The 17,881-nt window shown below is 39.9% G+C and overlaps 1 protein-coding gene across 10 annotated transcripts in view; it reads right to left on the bottom strand.

Annotated features, from left to right (window-relative positions):
• Window positions 1-10,703: 10,703 nt before the first annotated feature.
• MECOM (MDS1 and EVI1 complex locus) overlaps window positions 10,704-17,881 on the bottom strand; it is a 551,406-nt gene continuing 544,228 nt past the window's right edge. For 9 of the 10 annotated variants that reach the window (XM_053657783.1, XM_053657784.1, XM_053657785.1 and 6 more), the window contains 3 exons: window positions 17,078-17,314; window positions 16,065-16,248; window positions 10,704-12,265 (listed from right to left, as the gene is read on the bottom strand). In XM_053657783.1, coding sequence (XP_053513758.1) covers window positions 12,131-12,265; window positions 16,065-16,248; window positions 17,078-17,314 — 556 coding nt within the window. In that variant the 3' untranslated portion in view covers window positions 10,704-12,130. The remainder of the gene's footprint in view (window positions 12,266-16,064; window positions 16,249-17,077; window positions 17,315-17,881) is intronic. The other variant, XM_053657787.1, reaches the window with a different exon arrangement.

Genomic DNA, 17,881 nt, shown 5'->3' with positions numbered 1-17,881 from the left:
GTTTTTTTTTTAATCTGTTACATTGAAGACCTCAGACCTTACTTTTGTCTTTAGTAAGTAGATTTTATGAAACAATTGATCTTTGTAGAAAACAAAACAAAGCAAAGCAGAACAAGAAATCTATACTCTCTTCTCTCCTCCTTTCTACGCCTTCTCTCATCCCAGGTAAACTGCTTCCAGGGCTGCACGCGCCCCATTCCTGAGCATGCAGACAGTGCCTCAGATCGGTTCCCCTACCTTCTGTTTCAACACGTACTCTATTCTCCCTTTAAAAAAATTCCCTTGTGTAAATATACCATAGTTTTTGGATCCATTCATTTACTGATGGGCACCTAGGTTCCATTTACACAATGGAATTCCATGCAGCAGAAAGAAAGGAGCTCCTACCCTTTGCAACAGCATGGGTGGAACTGGAGAGCATTATGCTAAGTGAAATAAGCCAGGCAGTGAAAGACAAATACCATATGATCTCACCTTTAATAGGAAGCTAAACAACAAAACAAACAAGCAAGCAAAATATAACCAAAGACACTGAAATACAGAACAGGCCGGCAGGGACCAGAGGGGAGAGGGGAGGGTATTTCAGGGGAAAAGGGGAAGGATTCACAGGAACAAGTATAAAGGACACGTGGACAAAAACTAAGGGGGGTGGGAATGGGAGGAAGGTGGGGAGCACAGTGGGGGGGGGGGGCTGGAATGGGAATAAAAGACAGAAAACTGTACTTGAACAACAACTAAAATAAATAAATGTAAAAAAAGAAAAAAATTATATTTTGTCACTACAACAAAAGAAATTATCTGATTCACTAATTCACAATAATGCTGACTGAAATCACTTAATACCTCACCTCCCCTAAAATAATCCATTATTATTTTAAGTGAAGAGAGTGTGACTGTCACAGACTAGGATGACTTCAATGGGGTGGTGGAGAGATATTTTTTGACAAGGTCACGACTTAGCTGGCCTCTTCCTAGGCTTGCTAATGTTGCTTCTTTAGGGTGGGAGTCTCTGAATCTTTCCTCTCCCAATTCATTTATCCTGATTTTGAAGTGTTGGTGTGTATGAGAGATGACTGGAAAAAGCCAAAATTGTGTCCTGCATGGAAATAATGTAGGGAAAGAATTAAAAGCAGCTTTGGGTTCTGCCAAGATGGAGGCATAGGTGGAGACGCCGTGCTTTCTCACACAACCAAGTTTAGAGACAACAAAATATTAGCAACAGAAAACATAGCCAGAACACAGAAAATTGAACTTTTCAGAAGTCTGATAACAACAAATTCTTCAGCCTGACCGGTAAGAGGGGCGAAGCCAGCAGCTGGCGGAGCGGAGTTGCACAGGAAAACTCGGTCAGACGGACTCAGGCGCTCGGATCCCAGGTGTGGGGTTGCATCGGGCGGACCCAATGAACAACCCAGTGAGCGACCTGCAGACGCAGCCAGGGCGCACGGCGCACGGGTTGACTGTGGTCTTGCATTTGTGCACAGATAGACCGGCGAGGGAGTGGGCAGTGAGACGGGACTGAGCAGGCCCCAGCAGCGAGAGGCAGCAGAGGGTGCCTGCCATTTCCCTGCTCTGACCCCGCCCCCACATATAGTGTCACAAGCCAGCGACCTGAGGGACCCTACCCTGGTGAACACCTAAGGCTCCGCTCCTCATACTTAACGGGTGGGCGTGAACAGACCAAAAATGGCTCAAGAAGATCTCAAAGCCCCAGAGCCCATAACTATAAGCGACAAAGAAATAGCAAAACTTTCAGATGCGCAGTTCAAAACACTGGTGATCAGGATCCTCACAGAACTGGTTGATTTTAGTCACAAATTAGAGGAACATATGAAGGTGAAACTAATTGAAATGAAGGGAATTGCACAGGAAACCAATAGTGATTTAAAGGAAACTGGGACTCAAATCAAGGGAGAGGACCAGAAGGAAGAAAAAATGGCCAAACAGGAAAATATGAAGAAACAAGAATCTGAAAAAATGAGGAGAGGCTTAGGAACCTCCAGGACATCTTTAAACGCTCCAACATCCAAATTATAGGGGTACCAGAAGGGGGAAAGGAACAGCCACCAGCGGAAAACTTATTTGAACAAATAATAAAGGAGAATTTCCCCAATCTGGCAAAGGAAATAGACTTCCAGGAAATCCAAGAAGCTCAGAGAGTCCCAAAGAAGTTGGACCCAAGAAGAAACACACCAAGGCACATCATAATTACATTAGCCAAGATTCAAATGAAGGAGAGAATCCTATAAGCAGCAAGAACTAAGGGGACAGTCACCTACAAAGGAGTTCCCATCAGACTGTCAGCGGATTTCTCAAAAGAGACCTTACAGGCAAGAAGGGGCTGGAAAGAGGTATTCCAAGTCATGAAATCCAAAGACCTACATCCAAGATTGATCTATCCAGCAAAACTTTCATTTAGAATGGAAGGACAGATAAAGTGCTTCTCAGATAAGATCAAATTCAAGGAGTTCATCATCACCAAGCCCTTATTATATGAAATGTTAAAGGGACTTATCTAAGAAAAAGAAGATAAAAAAGATGAACAGTGAAAGGACAGCAAATTCACAGTTATTGACAACCACACCTAAAACAAAAGCAAACTAAGAGGACAGCTAGATTAGGAGCAGAAACATAGAATGAAGATCTCATGGAGGGTTAGCAACAGGGGAGCGGGAGGAGGAGAAGGGGGGAGAAAGTACAGAAAATAAGTAACATAGACAGTAGGTAGAAAATAGATAGGGGGCAAGAATAGTATGGGAAATATAGAATCTAAAGAACTTGAGACACATGGTCATAAACTAAAGGGGGGAAATGGTGGGGGGCGGGGTGGAGGGGAACGAAGGGGGGGAATAGAACAACTGTAATGGCATAATCAATACAATTTAAAAAAAAGCAGCTTTGGCCTTCTGAAATGTCAAATGACGGTACATCTGGGTTTTATGCAAAATGCTTTTGACCGCTTCTTTTTTGCTTGTATGAACTCAGTATCATTCAGTTAGTTAAAGGAGCCCCAGCTCTGATGAGTAATTACAACCCCAAACTGAAATGAAATAAAGAAGAAACAACATGTGGAAAATAGGTACTGTAACTCTACTTTTATATTATATACAGTAAGTTTGTTGCTTTAAAAACATGTTCCCTTTTTGTTGACAGTGCATAAAAACAAATTCAAATAGGGGCCAGCCCCTGTGGTATGGTGTCGGCTGGGCACATTTGGATATAACATGACCCCCGAACTCATGAAGAAAACCCTTGACCTAAGCTCCCTTGTTGGACACAAGAATTTCACTCCACTCCACTCAGATCCCACTTCTCACACCGAGAGAGGTTCACACTAGTGACCCAGAAAAGCAGACACTGGAGTTGACACTTCAACTCAGCTGTGTGACCTCAGACAACTAGACAACACTCTCACTACTTCTTCTAGACCTCGCTGTTGTCACCTAGTGAGCAGGCTGGCCTCAACCAGCTCTTGAAGTTGATGATCTGAAAGCATCCAGTCACTCTCTAGACAAAACCTTTTTCTCTTTGTACTGTTCAATCATATGGAAGAATCTTTTTTGTTTGGGTTTACAATGTGTTTCCTCATTTAAAGAGTAACATGTTTATTTTTGGTAATAAGTATAGATGAGCAAAAAGAAGAAAACAAATGGAATTTCCCCATCATCCTGCTAATCAGTAAAATGTTACACTATACAGCTTCCAGCCCTCTATAACCTGCCTGTTCATATAGTACCATGTTGTGATTATCTGTCCATGTATCCAACTGTGGTAATGCAGACAGCACAGCTTATGCCTCTTGTTTGACTTCTATGTGAATAAGTTTTTATCCTTAATGTTTAGTAATGTTTGATCACTAATGTTAATGTTTATGGTATGTGCATATTAGTGTGTAATGCTAACCAGTGTCTTAGAATGTGTTCCTAGAACTGCGAGTCTCTTGATCACGAGGTATGCTTGTAAAAAGAAATGTGTTTTTTTTAACACAACAGTAATTCATTCTTGTTAAAAAATACTGGAGGTATACGAGTATACCACAAAAAATTTATTTCTCTACTCCAATCTTAGAGGTAACCACTGATAATGGTTTGATATACATCTTTCCAGGCAATTTATTTGATTGATCGATTGATTGATATAATAAAATTTAAAGAATAATCTCTATATGCCATACTTTGTACTAGTCACCAGGGATACAGAATGAATCAAAGTTGACATAGTATATTTAGGGAGTTTAAGATTTTAGAGGCAGAGATCTTAAATTAGTTATACACACATACACAATTACAAACTGTTACAGGTGCGCTGAATATGTAGTCAGTAGTTCAATGCGAGACTGCAACAGGACTACTTAATTGGCACAAATAGGTTGAGTAGAGTGAGAAGCTATCACAGAACTTTTCTCTGGAGATGTAACAGATAAGTTAAATCTGGAGAGTAAGTTAATTTAGCCAACTAAGGACGTATGTGAGGGGGGGAGAAAAATTCTGGGTGGAGAGAAAGACAAGAGGAAGTGTTTCCATTTCACAGAGTATGATTTGTGTAATCTTTGAAAGTGGAGATAGATTTGCTGTCTGAAAGTAACCCAGCATGCCTGAGACAGATGGGCAAGTGGGGACAGACTAGAGAGGTAGGCAAAAACTAGCAGGCTGTGTTTATGTTTTGATGTCCATTCTAAAAACAATGAAAAACTCTTGAAGGATTTCCCCATTAAACTAGCATGCACAGTATGTTCAGCTTAGGTGGTCCTGTTGTTACCGAACAAGAGGTCCGGGGGAGGGGCAATACAATATTTGGCCCACCTAGGGATGCCAAAAACTGCTACAGAACAACAGGGGCCCCTCCCAAGGATGGAATACTAAAATCTACTGGGCTCTTCTGTCCGCCGCCAATTGGAAAGACATCTCTCAATGCCAGAGATTTGTGAAAAGGAAACAAAATGTTTATCTAATGCTATTCAGGCCTAACGCCACCACTAAAATAGCAAAGTCCTTTAGAGTATACACCTACACCCACACAGCGCTCCCTTCTCCCACTGTCCCAACTCCGGGTACCGTAAATCAGGAAAAGAGCACACGTCTGTGTTTCAGGCCGCTGGCACCGTCAGCTGTGTCACTGTGTAGGCAGGATCTCTCGTTAATCCAATCATGTGACACCTTCTCACGGTCCACTGGCAAGAGTTCTTTCTACCAAGTTCTGGTCAAAGTCTCTCCTGCTTTCCAGGCCACGCGGCCAAAGGGGGCACCCCAAAAGCCGCATGGGCCTCTTCTACCAAAGTTGCAGGTGTTCGCACTCCACCAAAAGCATGTGGCTTTCTTCTTCACCTGGCTGCAGGGATCTCCATCTCCATTCTGGCAAAGCTGCGTGGTTTTCCCTTTCACCTGGGCAGTTATCCCCTCATGTCCCGGAGCCAATCTTTTCCAAAGCTCTCCCACAGGCCTCCCTCAGGAGCACAGCCCCTCCTTACATCCTGAGTCCAAGTCCTTTTAGGGAATTATACAGTGGCTTTGCTATGCAAAACAGCTCTCAATGGCCCTGCTCTATTGCTCCCTTCCCTCTGGGGGGAGGGGCGGTGAGGACATCTTATACGTCTCTCCAATATTCCTATACCCTGAATTCTGGACACCATTCCAAATCTTTTTTGGGGGTCCCTCCTGGCTGCACCCTGTATCACTGTGGCAGATAATTGCCTGTTGGTGCCCAGCACCATTCCTGCCATTTCTTTGTATTCTAGGGGCCTGCATGCTTCAAAACCTGTTCCCCAGACTCCCTTACTAGCTCATTTCAGGTGAGGTGCAATGGAAGGCACTGGTCGGGGGTGAGAAGGCAACAGGAAGGGTCACTCCATCAGCAGCAGCAGTCGGGGATGGAGGCACTCAGGGGTAGAGGCAACTTCTGAGAGGCAGCAGCAGCCATGTTCCTACAACCACGTGGTGAGTGGGGTGCAGGCCACTTCCTGGTCTCTGGTTTACATCATTTTCTTCCTTTTGCTCTACTAGCCCTTCCATGCTTTGATATGCAACCCAGTGCCTTAAATCCCTCCCTGCTTAAAATATTTAGAGTGGTTTCTGGTTTCCTTTCTAGACTTTGACTTACTGAAAACTTCTGATTCAGACAAGCGCTTTCTTTCATTTCCTATGGACCACGATTATTGCATGCACCCCCAAAGCTTGCAAATCCTTTAATGAATTGATCGACTTTAATTCTGGGTAACACATGGCTACTCAGCTACAATTTTATTGCCAGTCTTGGTACAGTCAGTTCTTCATTAGAAGTCACAATCGAAGCATTTAAAAAAGTAATTTTTACTTCATTCTCTGAAACAATTATTCCTGTGAGGATTGTAGGTCTTACATTTTCTGGGACAGTTCTTATTTTGCATACATCATCAGGTTATTCCTCTGATTACCCTAACATTTCTAAATCCTGTGTTCTGCCCTGAGAATACCGCCTTTTGCAATATTTTGTTAGTTTCCTATGACACTGGTGATGCGCTTATTTATCGTTTTTGAAAGTCACAATTTATTCCCACTTATCTGGGAGCAGCCTCTCAGTTTGGTTATATTAGAACTTGCCTCTTCTGTCTCACGCCTTTAGGTGAGTTTAATGGTGCTCTTGATTAAGTAGGGCTTCAAGTAGGGCCAGTTCCATGCTCTACACTAAGAATTTTAATCTGGACCCAAACTGACAATGGCCTAAGAGTCTACCCACTGGTTCTTGCTATTGGCTACCCACTGTTTGCCAGCCGTGTTTTGGACCAGGTTCCCAAGCTTTTCCTTTCATTGTTATGAGCTCTTTTATATTCACCTGTGTAATTTACTTTTCTATTTAAGTTGAATAGAATTAGATGGTTTCAGTTTAAAGAACCATCTAGATAGGCCCTGGCCAAGCTCAGTTGGTTAGAGCTTTGTGCCCACTATACAGAGGTTGAGGGTTTGACCCCTGGTCAAGGCACATAGAAGAATCAACCAAAGAATGCATAAGTAAGTGGAATAATAAATCAATGTTTCTTTCTGTTTAAAAAGTCAGAGAGAGAGAACCATGTAGATAGAGAGAATGTACATTTTTTTCTTTTTAATTGTGGTAAAATATTTACCACAACGTAAAATTTATCGTCTTAACCATTTAAGTGTAAAATCCAGTAGTTGGAACTACATTCACACTGTCGTGCTACCAATCTCTACAACTCTATTCATGTTGCAACACTGAAACCCTACCCCTGTCAAACAGGAACTCCTTCTCCCTCCCTGTCCCCAGCCACTGGCAACCACTGTTTTACCTCCCAGCTCTATGCATTTGACTATTCCAGGTGCCTCATATGAGTACAGCCATATGGCATTTGTCTTTTTGTGACTGGTTTATTTCATTAGCATAATGTCCTCAAGGTTTTGTTCATGTTGTAGCATATGTCAGATTTTTTTTTCTTTTTAAGTTTGAATAATATTTAGTGAACACAGAAAGGATGTTTTGTTTATCTATTCACCCATCAATGGACACTTGGGTTACTTCTACTTTTAGCTATGGTGAATAATGCCAAATATTCATAATATCTGTGAATATTGTGAACATGAGTGCGCAAATATTTCTTTCTTTCAGTGCATACATGCAGAAGTGGAATTGCTAATAGCATGGATTGCTGATACCATTAGCACGGATCACATGCTAATTCTGTTTTTAACTTTTGGGGTAACTGAAACACTGTTTTCCACAGTGACTGCACCATTTTACACCCTGTCGGCAGTGCGCAAGGGCTCCAGTTTCTCCATATTCTTGCCAGCACTTGTTATCTTTGAATTTTTTTGTTAGTTGCTATATTACATCCTTTTCCTAAATATATGTTGCACCAAGGACAGTCTCTTGTATTCAGAAATGACTTATGCAGAATAAAATGAACAACTAAGTACTAAAGTCTCTCAGGGAGGAGCCAGCTGGCTTTCTCACTGGGGCTCCTGGACCCAGTTCATTTCTTCTGTGCTTTCACTCTTTTATGAGTGAAAGAACACACACATTCCTTCCATTAATAACTTTTAAAACCTAAAGAGGATGAAGTAAGTACACTTCTTAACTACACTTGCTTTCACACTCTCTTCCTCTCATGATGAGTCTGCTCACCATTTTAGAAAGGGCTTAACTCAGTCCATGCTCTATGAAACTTTAGGTTTGAGGTCATTAAAAAAATGGTTAAGGAAAGAACTGAAGACACCTATTAAGAAAATGCAAACAAGGTGACTAAGGCCTTTCTCTTATTAAGGAAGCATGCAGGATCTTTCAAAAGCACTAGCATTGCTGGTTCTGACTTGAGATAACCTGAATACAGAAAGCCTGGAACGAGCACTTGGCACTCACCTTTCAAACTCTTCACAGCCAAGACTCAGACGCCTAAATGTCTCCGGGGCAGAGTTGCATCTCTGACAGCCTTACCCTCTGCGGGCACATTTCCTTGGTTTGGAACATTTTTGGACTTCTTTAGCTGTGCCTGAACCAAGAGGTCTGAAAAGCTTGGCTAAGTGTGGACAAAGGAGCCAGGGACCCTTAGATTCTTAGCCAGACAGTTCCCAGCCAGATGACTTTGAACTAGGTTCTTAAGCTCTTTGAGCTCCAGTTTCCTCATCTGTGAAACATACTTCCTGCATGCAGACCTACCGTGATGATTAACTGAGGTAATGAATATACACATTCCTGGCATGACACTGACCTAACAGGCTGCTTTAAAATGAATAACTCATTTCATTTGTTCTGTACAAAAATAAGAACGGTTGATGGTCATTATCTGAAAATAAAAGCATGTGTGTGACTGTTCTTTGAACAGACTTTAACTGTCTTTGAGATTTTGAGAGCTGTCAACAATTATACTAGATGTCTCTATGTTTTCAAAGGTCTGAGCTCTTTTTGTTTTTTTTTTTTTTGGTTTTCAAAGCCACACACTTGTTCAAGGAACATCTCTCTTATTTTGGAAAAGTGTCCACTTTTGTATAGCCTACAATAGATTTGTTATGTTCTAATTTTCCTGTTAGCATAGTATTTGCTCACATATGTATACACGTGTGTTCCACACACACACATATGCATTCCCGTAAATATGACCATAAAAATTCTAACTAAAATGCTTTTCATGTGCAGAACTTTTACCAAATATTTCACAAAAGGTATTTTGACTTTTGACCTTCACAGAAACCCAGGGCAGCAGGAGCAGCAGGTGCTTTTTCCTGCATTTTACAGGTGAGGTTTCTGAGAGGTGTGTGACTTGCCCCAGACCTCAGTGCTGGTGAAGCCAGAACTCAAACCCAGGCCTTTGGTTCTCAAATCCAGCATTGTCTCCGCCGTGTCTCAGTGCCACCCCACAGGGCTACGCAGTGACGGACTGCTGGCGAAAAGAATAGAAAACAGAAACGTAAGGCTTAAAGGCCTTTTCAGAATTTGGAGGGACTGAGTATTAGCAAACAACAGAGACGTCACACTCACAGTCTAACAAAAACTCAGTGCACGTGGAATATTTGAATTGCTTCAAAATTTATGGGTATATTCTTTAAAACAGAAAAAATGCACATATTTCAAATATCCACCTTCTCACTTGTGTTGTCCTTACGTCCCAAATACTATTCTTCTTCTTTACAGACTAGATTTATCACTCAAGCATATTTCCTGAGTACTTCTTCCAGTGCACACCTTCTACTTTAAAAATTGATATTTATACTCCATATATTTAATTCCTACATTACTGACATTGAGAAAGGATGTGAGGAAGTTTAGGTACTTGGCATCGGGGCTAAAAATAAGTAAATAAATGAATAAAGAAAATTTGTCTGGATCTATTTCCATGTGTCATATTTATTTATTTTTCAGGCCTTGTTAAAACCTCTATGATGGGCCTAAATCAGAATAACAATATTCTAAGACAATTGGCATCATAGTTAAGAAGCAAAAAATATGTTCATAATTGGTATCTCACCACAGAATTTGTCATATGAAAATGCCACTCTTCACATTCCAACTCTGTGTGTACATATATCACACACAATGTGATCACAAAAATCGAACTACTATTTATGACATAAGCGAGAAGTAGAAAATTTCCAACAAAATTGAAATGATTGAAGAAATTATAGCTCACACCTGGTGAAATATGAAGCAACTGCCAAATGATCATTCTGAAGAATTTGTAGCAATATGCAGAGTTATTTTATTTTGCCAGAGCAAAGAAAAAAACACAAAATTAAGTCTATTCTCTGTTTATAAGCATAAAAATAATAATTTGCACATGGACAAAGACTAAAAAAATCATAGGACATTAGAAGTGTTTGTTTCTTCTCCCTTATAAATGAATGGACAGTACTGGTGCTATTCAAATGACAACTCCTTTGGCATGTACTACGGAAAATCGAGTAGAAAACTTGTCAGCTGCTCTGTCCTGACTCAGTCAGGTGCCGTGGCCATGGGGGTGGTACCAAGGACATGCGGTGCTGCCCGTGAGCACTGACTTCATACCTTGTGAAAGTGTTCAGAACCGAGAGCAGGAGGTACCCCAACTCCTTACGGGCCAAGGGCTATCCCTCTGTCATCTGAAAACAACATCAACATTCCTCATGTCCCATGTATCTGGTAGGGCACCAAGGCCCCAGGCATCCTATCTTTAAATAACTGGGTCCCAAAGGAAAACTAAAATTGCATGAGAAGGGAAAATACCACACAGTGGGAAAAATAGCCATTTTTGTAAGTCTTTATTTTTTACTTGCTCCTCCCATAGTAATGCACTGAAAGGCATAACAGTTTATATTGTACAAAGCATTTGAAGAAAGTACCTCAACTTGCCGATTATTTCAAAATGAGATTACAAACAAAAACAAAAACAAATCTGGTTCCTCAATAAAGGGCAAAATAACTGGATACAGTCTGTTATTTACGTCTCTCTTTTAACAGAAGGTCTGGAACACTTCATCTTACAAACAGGATTAACATGAACATAACATCGTACGAGCTTGCAGACGACCAGCATAAAATATGGGGTACAGTTTTTAATCAGAAGAATCATGCTCTCATGAAAGAAATCATAATCATTTATACAATCGAATCAATTTCAGTATTACAAAAACTAAGTTGCATCTATTCGTATTTAGCTCATTAAGAAGGAAAACAAAAACAACAACAACAACAACAAAAGGAATGTTAAGAAAAGCCAAACACCACTGGGCACTCCCGACACAGGTCAGTCACCTTGGTCCTTTGAAATTCGGAAAGGGGTGTGCCGCTGATGTCAGAAAGTAGTGGCTGACGGCAACAGTGCTGTTTTCATCAACAAACAATAGTTTGCCAACAAATAAATACATGATACACGCAACACACAAAAAAATTAAACAGTAAAAAACAGTGACATGATTGTCTAAAATAAAGATGTTATTACAAGGATTTGGCAAACATTTATTAGTGTAGTAGTGGTACAGTGATACTGGTGATGAACAGGTGACTTCACTGACTTAACCTCTGTGAGCACTGAACATCCATAGTTTACAATATACACATACCCTTTCTCCCTAATTTTAAACAATGTACTTAAGAAGGCAAAAGTTAATGGGAAACAAGTACTCCCTGTTATCAGTTTCTATAATAATCGAGTGTGCATTTCAGCCAACTACTTCCATCTTCAAAGGGTTAAATTACATAAAACTTTAATAACAAAAAAAAATTAAATCTGTAATTAAAAGCAACTGTTCCCAATCATGTGTCAGGTGATCTTGTACAAAAGAGAACTCAGTTTCTATGGCGTGTCCGTTCCTCCCAATGCTGCCCCTCTCAACTGCCCCGCCCCCGCCCGCGCCCTAGGGCAGGGTGAACTGGAAGATGCCTTTTCCCCAGCAAGTGTTTCATATTCATTGTATCACTTTACGTCGCATCGATCCTCCAGAAGTCAGCAGCTGCCTTTGCTGTGCAAAACAAAATATCGAGAATAAATAGTTTTTTTTCTTTCTTTCTTTTGCTTTCTTTTTTTTAATCATTCAGTTTAAGGTCACCAGACTTTAAATGAGTGACCCCTCGGGTTTCTAAGGCATTCTGCTCAGCAGTCTTTTAAATAGTTCTACATGAAAGAGCCATGCTACTGTCGGACTTGGTCCCACTCTGGTCAACCTTGGGAATGTCATACGTGGCTTATGGACTGGATGGCACTGGATTCCGCGGCAGCCCTTGCCATACTGTGCCAGACGTTGGAAGAACTGTGGGATGTAGAATGGAGGGACTCCTTCTTGGACAATGACAACATCATAGCGTACGCCTGGGTAGAAAGGAGACACTCAGTAAATGGCATTTGAAAAACATCACTTGGGATTTGAAGAACACTATTAGTGAATGTTAGAAAGAGAAGGGCTTCTGAGTAGGAGCATCTCTCATGGGTGTGTTTGGAAAAGTGTGGGACATTTGTGTGTGTGTGTTATAATGTAGATTCACTGCTGGCCTTCAGTACCTAGGTGCCAAATCAGTGACATGATCTACAGAACAAAACATTAATTATCCTACCCCAAAATGTCAGCAGTGCCTCCATTAAGAAACAGGAGTCACCTCCCCCCAGCCCCCGGCAACCATAAATAAATCATGCATCCACTATTCACGTGCACCTTCAACTCACCAAAAATATCACACTGTGCTTGTGACAGAAAGTGCAAATATGAATAAGATATAGACCTGCTTTGACAGCACTGTAGTCTATTGGGAAAAAAAGTCCAATGGACTCCTGCACTTTATGACTGAGAACACTGAAGGTAAAATGACTCATCCAAAATCACTCAACTAGTTAGTGGAGGAGGCATAACTAAAACATGCCAACTTTTAATCCAGGGTTCTTTTTCCAGTTCCCTTCCATGACTGAAATATTCAGTGCTGACACCCAGTGACCTTGGAAGTTAAGATAGATCAAGTCAGCTCTACAAAAAATAAAACCAAATGCCAGTCCCCACCACATGCTGGCCCACTTGTGCTCCCGCGTCTGTGAGCGGGAGGTGCAGGGAGGGGCTCTGGGAGGAAGTACTCTGTCTTCCCTATTATCATGTCACATTCTGAATGACTGTGCAGCGAATCTCCCACTTGCTGCCAAGTAAAATATTCAAATGAAATGTTTGGTCTTGACTTGGGAGTGAACTTTTCACTGTTGATTTGCCATTGTTGGTCTCATCCATTGCTAAACTGGCTTGTCAAAATGCTGCTGAAGTGGAATCATTAAAGTCCTGCCAAAGACATTCCACTGTCTGTAAACAAAGACAAAATGCCTCTGTTGTTAAGCAGAATTTCATCTCTGGGAGTCATGCTGAGACATGTGGCTGGTCTGTGGTTTCTTCCTTAATCATGGCATTCAGTTAGAAAAGCTGCCCTTGCAGGCTGATTTTGATTTGCTGGGTCATTGCTCTGAATGTACACATTTGACTTTTCTGTATGCAGTTTGCCTTCTGGACCTCCACCATTTGCCTATCTGGATCTCAGCAGACATATAACAAATATTTCTTAAGCTTCCACTCTATTCCAGGCACCGTGCTAGGACCCAATGAACCAAGAATAAATAATATAGAGTCCCCATCCTTGGTATAAAGTATGGGTGAAAGGTGCATAGAAATTAAACAATCTATTCTAATTATGTTCCCACTTTTAGAGATCAAGATAAAAACTATTATGAAATGGTTTTTAACCAAACCCATTCTGATATTTGGGACACTAAAAGAGGGTACAGAGAAAATTTGGGAATCCTGAGTTTTAATCCTGGCTTCTAACCTCACCTAGCTGGGTGACCTTTGGCAAGCTTCTTAACCTCTCAAGGTCACTTTCCTCATATAAAATAGGGATAATAATAACAAAAACTTGCCTCAAGGGTTGTGGAGGAATTATAAGCACTAACTTACATATAGTGCTTAGCTCAGTGTACCTATAATCATGAAATTATTTTTGTAGGATAAAGTTTTACAGAGAAGATTACAGACAGAATATAGCCACTATTGTGTTAGCCAATTATTTTGGATTCAATCGCTATAAAAATCACAAACTAAACACATAAATGTCTCAAGTAAAGCATCTAAATCTATTCATATTATAGAAAATGACAAACAATATCTGCCTTTTGGTACTCAAAGGAAATAAACATTTTCATGCATGAGGATAAGTTTCCAGCACAAAATGAAAGTTAATAATAATCAAATAAGTGGATAGAGTTTCATGAATGACATTTTGCAAAAAGACCTGACCATTTTCAAACTGATATATATGACATTATCAAGTAACAATATGAATATGAGTCAGGATTGTAAAAATGCTATTATTTCTTGTGATGATAATTTTTAGCTCAGCTGGGCAGGAACTTTATGCCAAAAAGCTGGTACTTAGCCCTGGCTGGTGTGGCTCGGTGGTTGAGTGTCAGCCTGAGAACTAAAGGGTCGCTGGTTTGATTCCCAGTCTAGGGCACGTGCCTGGGTTGTGGGCCAGGTCCCCAGTGCGGGCCACATGAAAGGCAAGCACACATTGACATTTCTCTCCCTCTCTTTCTACCTCCCTTTCTCTCCGTTTAAAAAGAAATAAATAAAATCTATTTTTCAAAAAGCTGGTACTAAAATATATCAATTATCTTTAAGTTTTCAGGTCCTTCTGCTTTCCATTCATTTCTGACAGTTTAAGGAATTTTTAGGTATTGTGTTTTATAATGAAAAGTATTTTGGTAGAATAATTATTAAAAATTAAAAAAAGAAAAGAAAACCAGGAACCCCCACTATCTCTGATCAATGAGGATGGAAGACTGGCCAATCAAGAGTTTAAAAATATACTTGCCACCTCTTATGGTTACCTCTAAGTGAAAATGAGGTATCCATTCTAGTTTCTTTTTAATGTTAGAAATGGAGTGATTCATTTTGATCCCACTGGCTCATACAGCAGGAAGGGATCTTAGATATCTTCTCCACTCACCCACTTTCCAGTGAGAAAATGGTGCCTACAGTCATGACATGATGTTCTCAAGTTCATGGAGCTTGGCAACTCCTGTGTTGGGGCTGGTTGCTTTTACATGAATTCAGAAAGAACATTTATTTTGCCTATTACCACACATGTTATCTTAGAGTTTTTACTGAATTGAATTATATTTAAAAACTTACATTATCCCATTGGCTAAATATTTTCCCCACCTTAATGGAGATATGACCACATTTGCTCTAAGACCAGCCCAAAACCTCTCAGCCAAATACAAAATCATTTTCAAATGTACAAGTCAATATGGTCACATAGTTTAATATATGAAGCCACCTCCAAAATGGACTAATGAAATAACCAATCAAGCCAAAATGACCAACAAATATGGTTATAACAGGAAGTTTCTTTTTTTTCAATTGACCTGAAAAGACCATCTGGTTGAGTGTGGATATCATGCACTGACGTCCTTTTTCTGTGATAAAAGAACTGAGGCTCTTTTAATTGGTATTAATGGATCCTTAAATAGTTATTTTAGTTACCTCAGTGTTGACAGAATGCTGTAGAAACCAATGAACTGGGCACCACCTATTAATTAATGCAATAAAAATTGATACATTTTATTTCCACATCTGCCTTTAAATCTCTGCATACTTTTGGTAACTCACTTCATCTCTGATTTTCAGTTTACTTCTAAATTCTATAATTAAATAACTTGTAAATTAACAATGTATAGTATGGGACAAAAAAAAAAGGCAGAATTCACTTTCCAAAGATCTTAAACTATAATTAATTTGACAAAAATTACAGACACAGAGTAATTAGAAAATATGTGATATAATACATAGGTAGGTGCAAGTGAACATTTTGGACTGTCGATACAGGTGTCAGGGAACTGCAAGACAAGGGAGTGATTTATAGAACAGCGGGTGTCATAGCGTTTCTGTGGAGAACGCAGCCACGTGAATTGCGGTATTGGTGAACTATTTTGTATTCGGTCATAGAAAGTAAGGATCTGAACATTTTGAGTACAGCGTCTGAACCTGTGCAGATTCTGGCATACTGCAACATAGGAGAGCTGCCTTTGGGCATCAAAGGCACAATGTCACCATGATGCTATACTGCTGGAAAATATGTACCTGTGATTTGGACTTTCTGTGTAACGGCTGTTTAAGTTCCTCTGGCACATGGGAAGTACTAAAAGAAGAGAGCTCAGCTTCAGTATATTGATTATCTTCCATTTTCCTCATTTTGAGGCTATCTGTGAAGTGCCTTATATGATCTAGAGCAGAAAGTCCAATTTTGTATTCTTCCTCTTTATACCTAAAATGAACCAATGGGAAAGCACAGAGGATTTTTTTTCTTCTTCAGTTTATTATGCAACCAAATCACTTTTCATTTGAATCTATACAGTTGTCGAATGTTAAATTTGCAGTATAAAGTAGCATGCAGCAAGTATTGGGTGCTTTAAAAGGTTTACATATATTATATTTTAAAATATACTTCTTTCAAGGTTTTTTGTAACTAAAGCAAGCATGTGTTTCAGATAAATAAGTAAAGTCAATGACATGTGAAATCAGCAATGCAGTAGAGACAGAATTCATACGTTTATCATTGCTACTTATGATAACATTTAGATAGCACCCACTATCCACAGGAAAGTATAATACTCTCATAAATTTAACTATTTGGTTAATTTTTCCATGAAAAAAAATCTATGGTCTATATAGATCACATACAAATCAAGTGAAGTGAAATTTATCTCAATAATATTGACTAATAACACACCAGATGATTGAATAAATTAGGTAATGTTGAAATCTTTTTTTCTTTGAGATTTTTAGGTAAAGTCTAAATAAATGATCGTGCACTTATGTAATTTTCATGTATCCTTCCTACCCGAGGTTCAGCAGAGTCCCACAAACATCCATGTATACACATATGCTTGTGGGTTCTGTTGATGACCACCTTATTTTCATCTATTTAAACATAAGCCACTGTGTGTGCTTTGCTAATTCAAATTCAATTTTTATGATTTATTACCCACAAATTGCCCATCACCTAAAATACTGCTCTACTGGAAGAGCAAAGCGGGAGCATTACAACCGTATGTCTCTACTCTTGCTTATTTACTGTCGCCCGAGGTACTTACCTCACTGGGGACGTCTTGCAACCCATCTGCAGTGCGCCGGTTTCTTCGTAGTCATCCTCAGGGTTTCCTTCATGTAAATGACTCGTCACTGGTTCCTTTCCCGTTTTTCCAGTAATATCATTGTCTTCGTCCTCCTCATCTAACAACACCTCATCTTCCACTTCTTCATCATCCAGTAAATCTGAATTTTGGCTGGTCACTAAAGCCTTCTCATCCTTAAAGTGACTGCCATTCATTCTTTCAAAAGCATACAAAAGAAAAAGGTCCAGTTATTGGTTTCACGTTTAAACATGCATTCGGCTTTACTGTCATGTCTTCCTAACAACAGTTTAGATTTTTAACCCTTCTATAGTAATTTCTGATTGTTTATGCTTTAGGGCAACCATGGGAAAATAATGTAACCTGACCAATAAAAAACGAAGGGAAAAATAAGTGTGTGCTTATTCAGATGATAAATGGAGCCCCAGCAGAACTGTACACACAGTCCCAGTCTCCTATCCCTTATCAGGCCTTTGCCTGATAAATGGTGCTCTTACATATGATATCAAAAGCACACCGTGTTTTCTGTACGGAATGTTACCGGATCACCACATAAGTACCCACCATTTAAATGAATAGATTTCTGGAAAACTCATATCCTAGGGAAATACTGACAAAAGCTTCAACGAACATGCCACAAGTGATTCTAAGAGTTCAAAAAAAATGTTAAGGTCACTGCCAAGGACCAACCAGTATTAGATGTTTCTGAGTGACGCTGGCGGTTATACGCCACTTAGACATCTAAAAGTTGGAAGTGATTGAGGG

Source organism: Artibeus jamaicensis, unplaced genomic scaffold (assembly GCF_021234435.1).
Source record: "Artibeus jamaicensis isolate MK-2021 breed Jamaican fruit bat unplaced genomic scaffold, CSHL_Jam_final scaffold_474, whole genome shotgun sequence".
Lineage (NCBI taxonomy): Eukaryota > Metazoa > Chordata > Mammalia > Chiroptera > Phyllostomidae > Artibeus > Artibeus jamaicensis.
The sequence above is the reverse complement of the archived record's forward strand: the minus strand, read 5'-3'. Positions and strand labels throughout refer to the sequence as shown.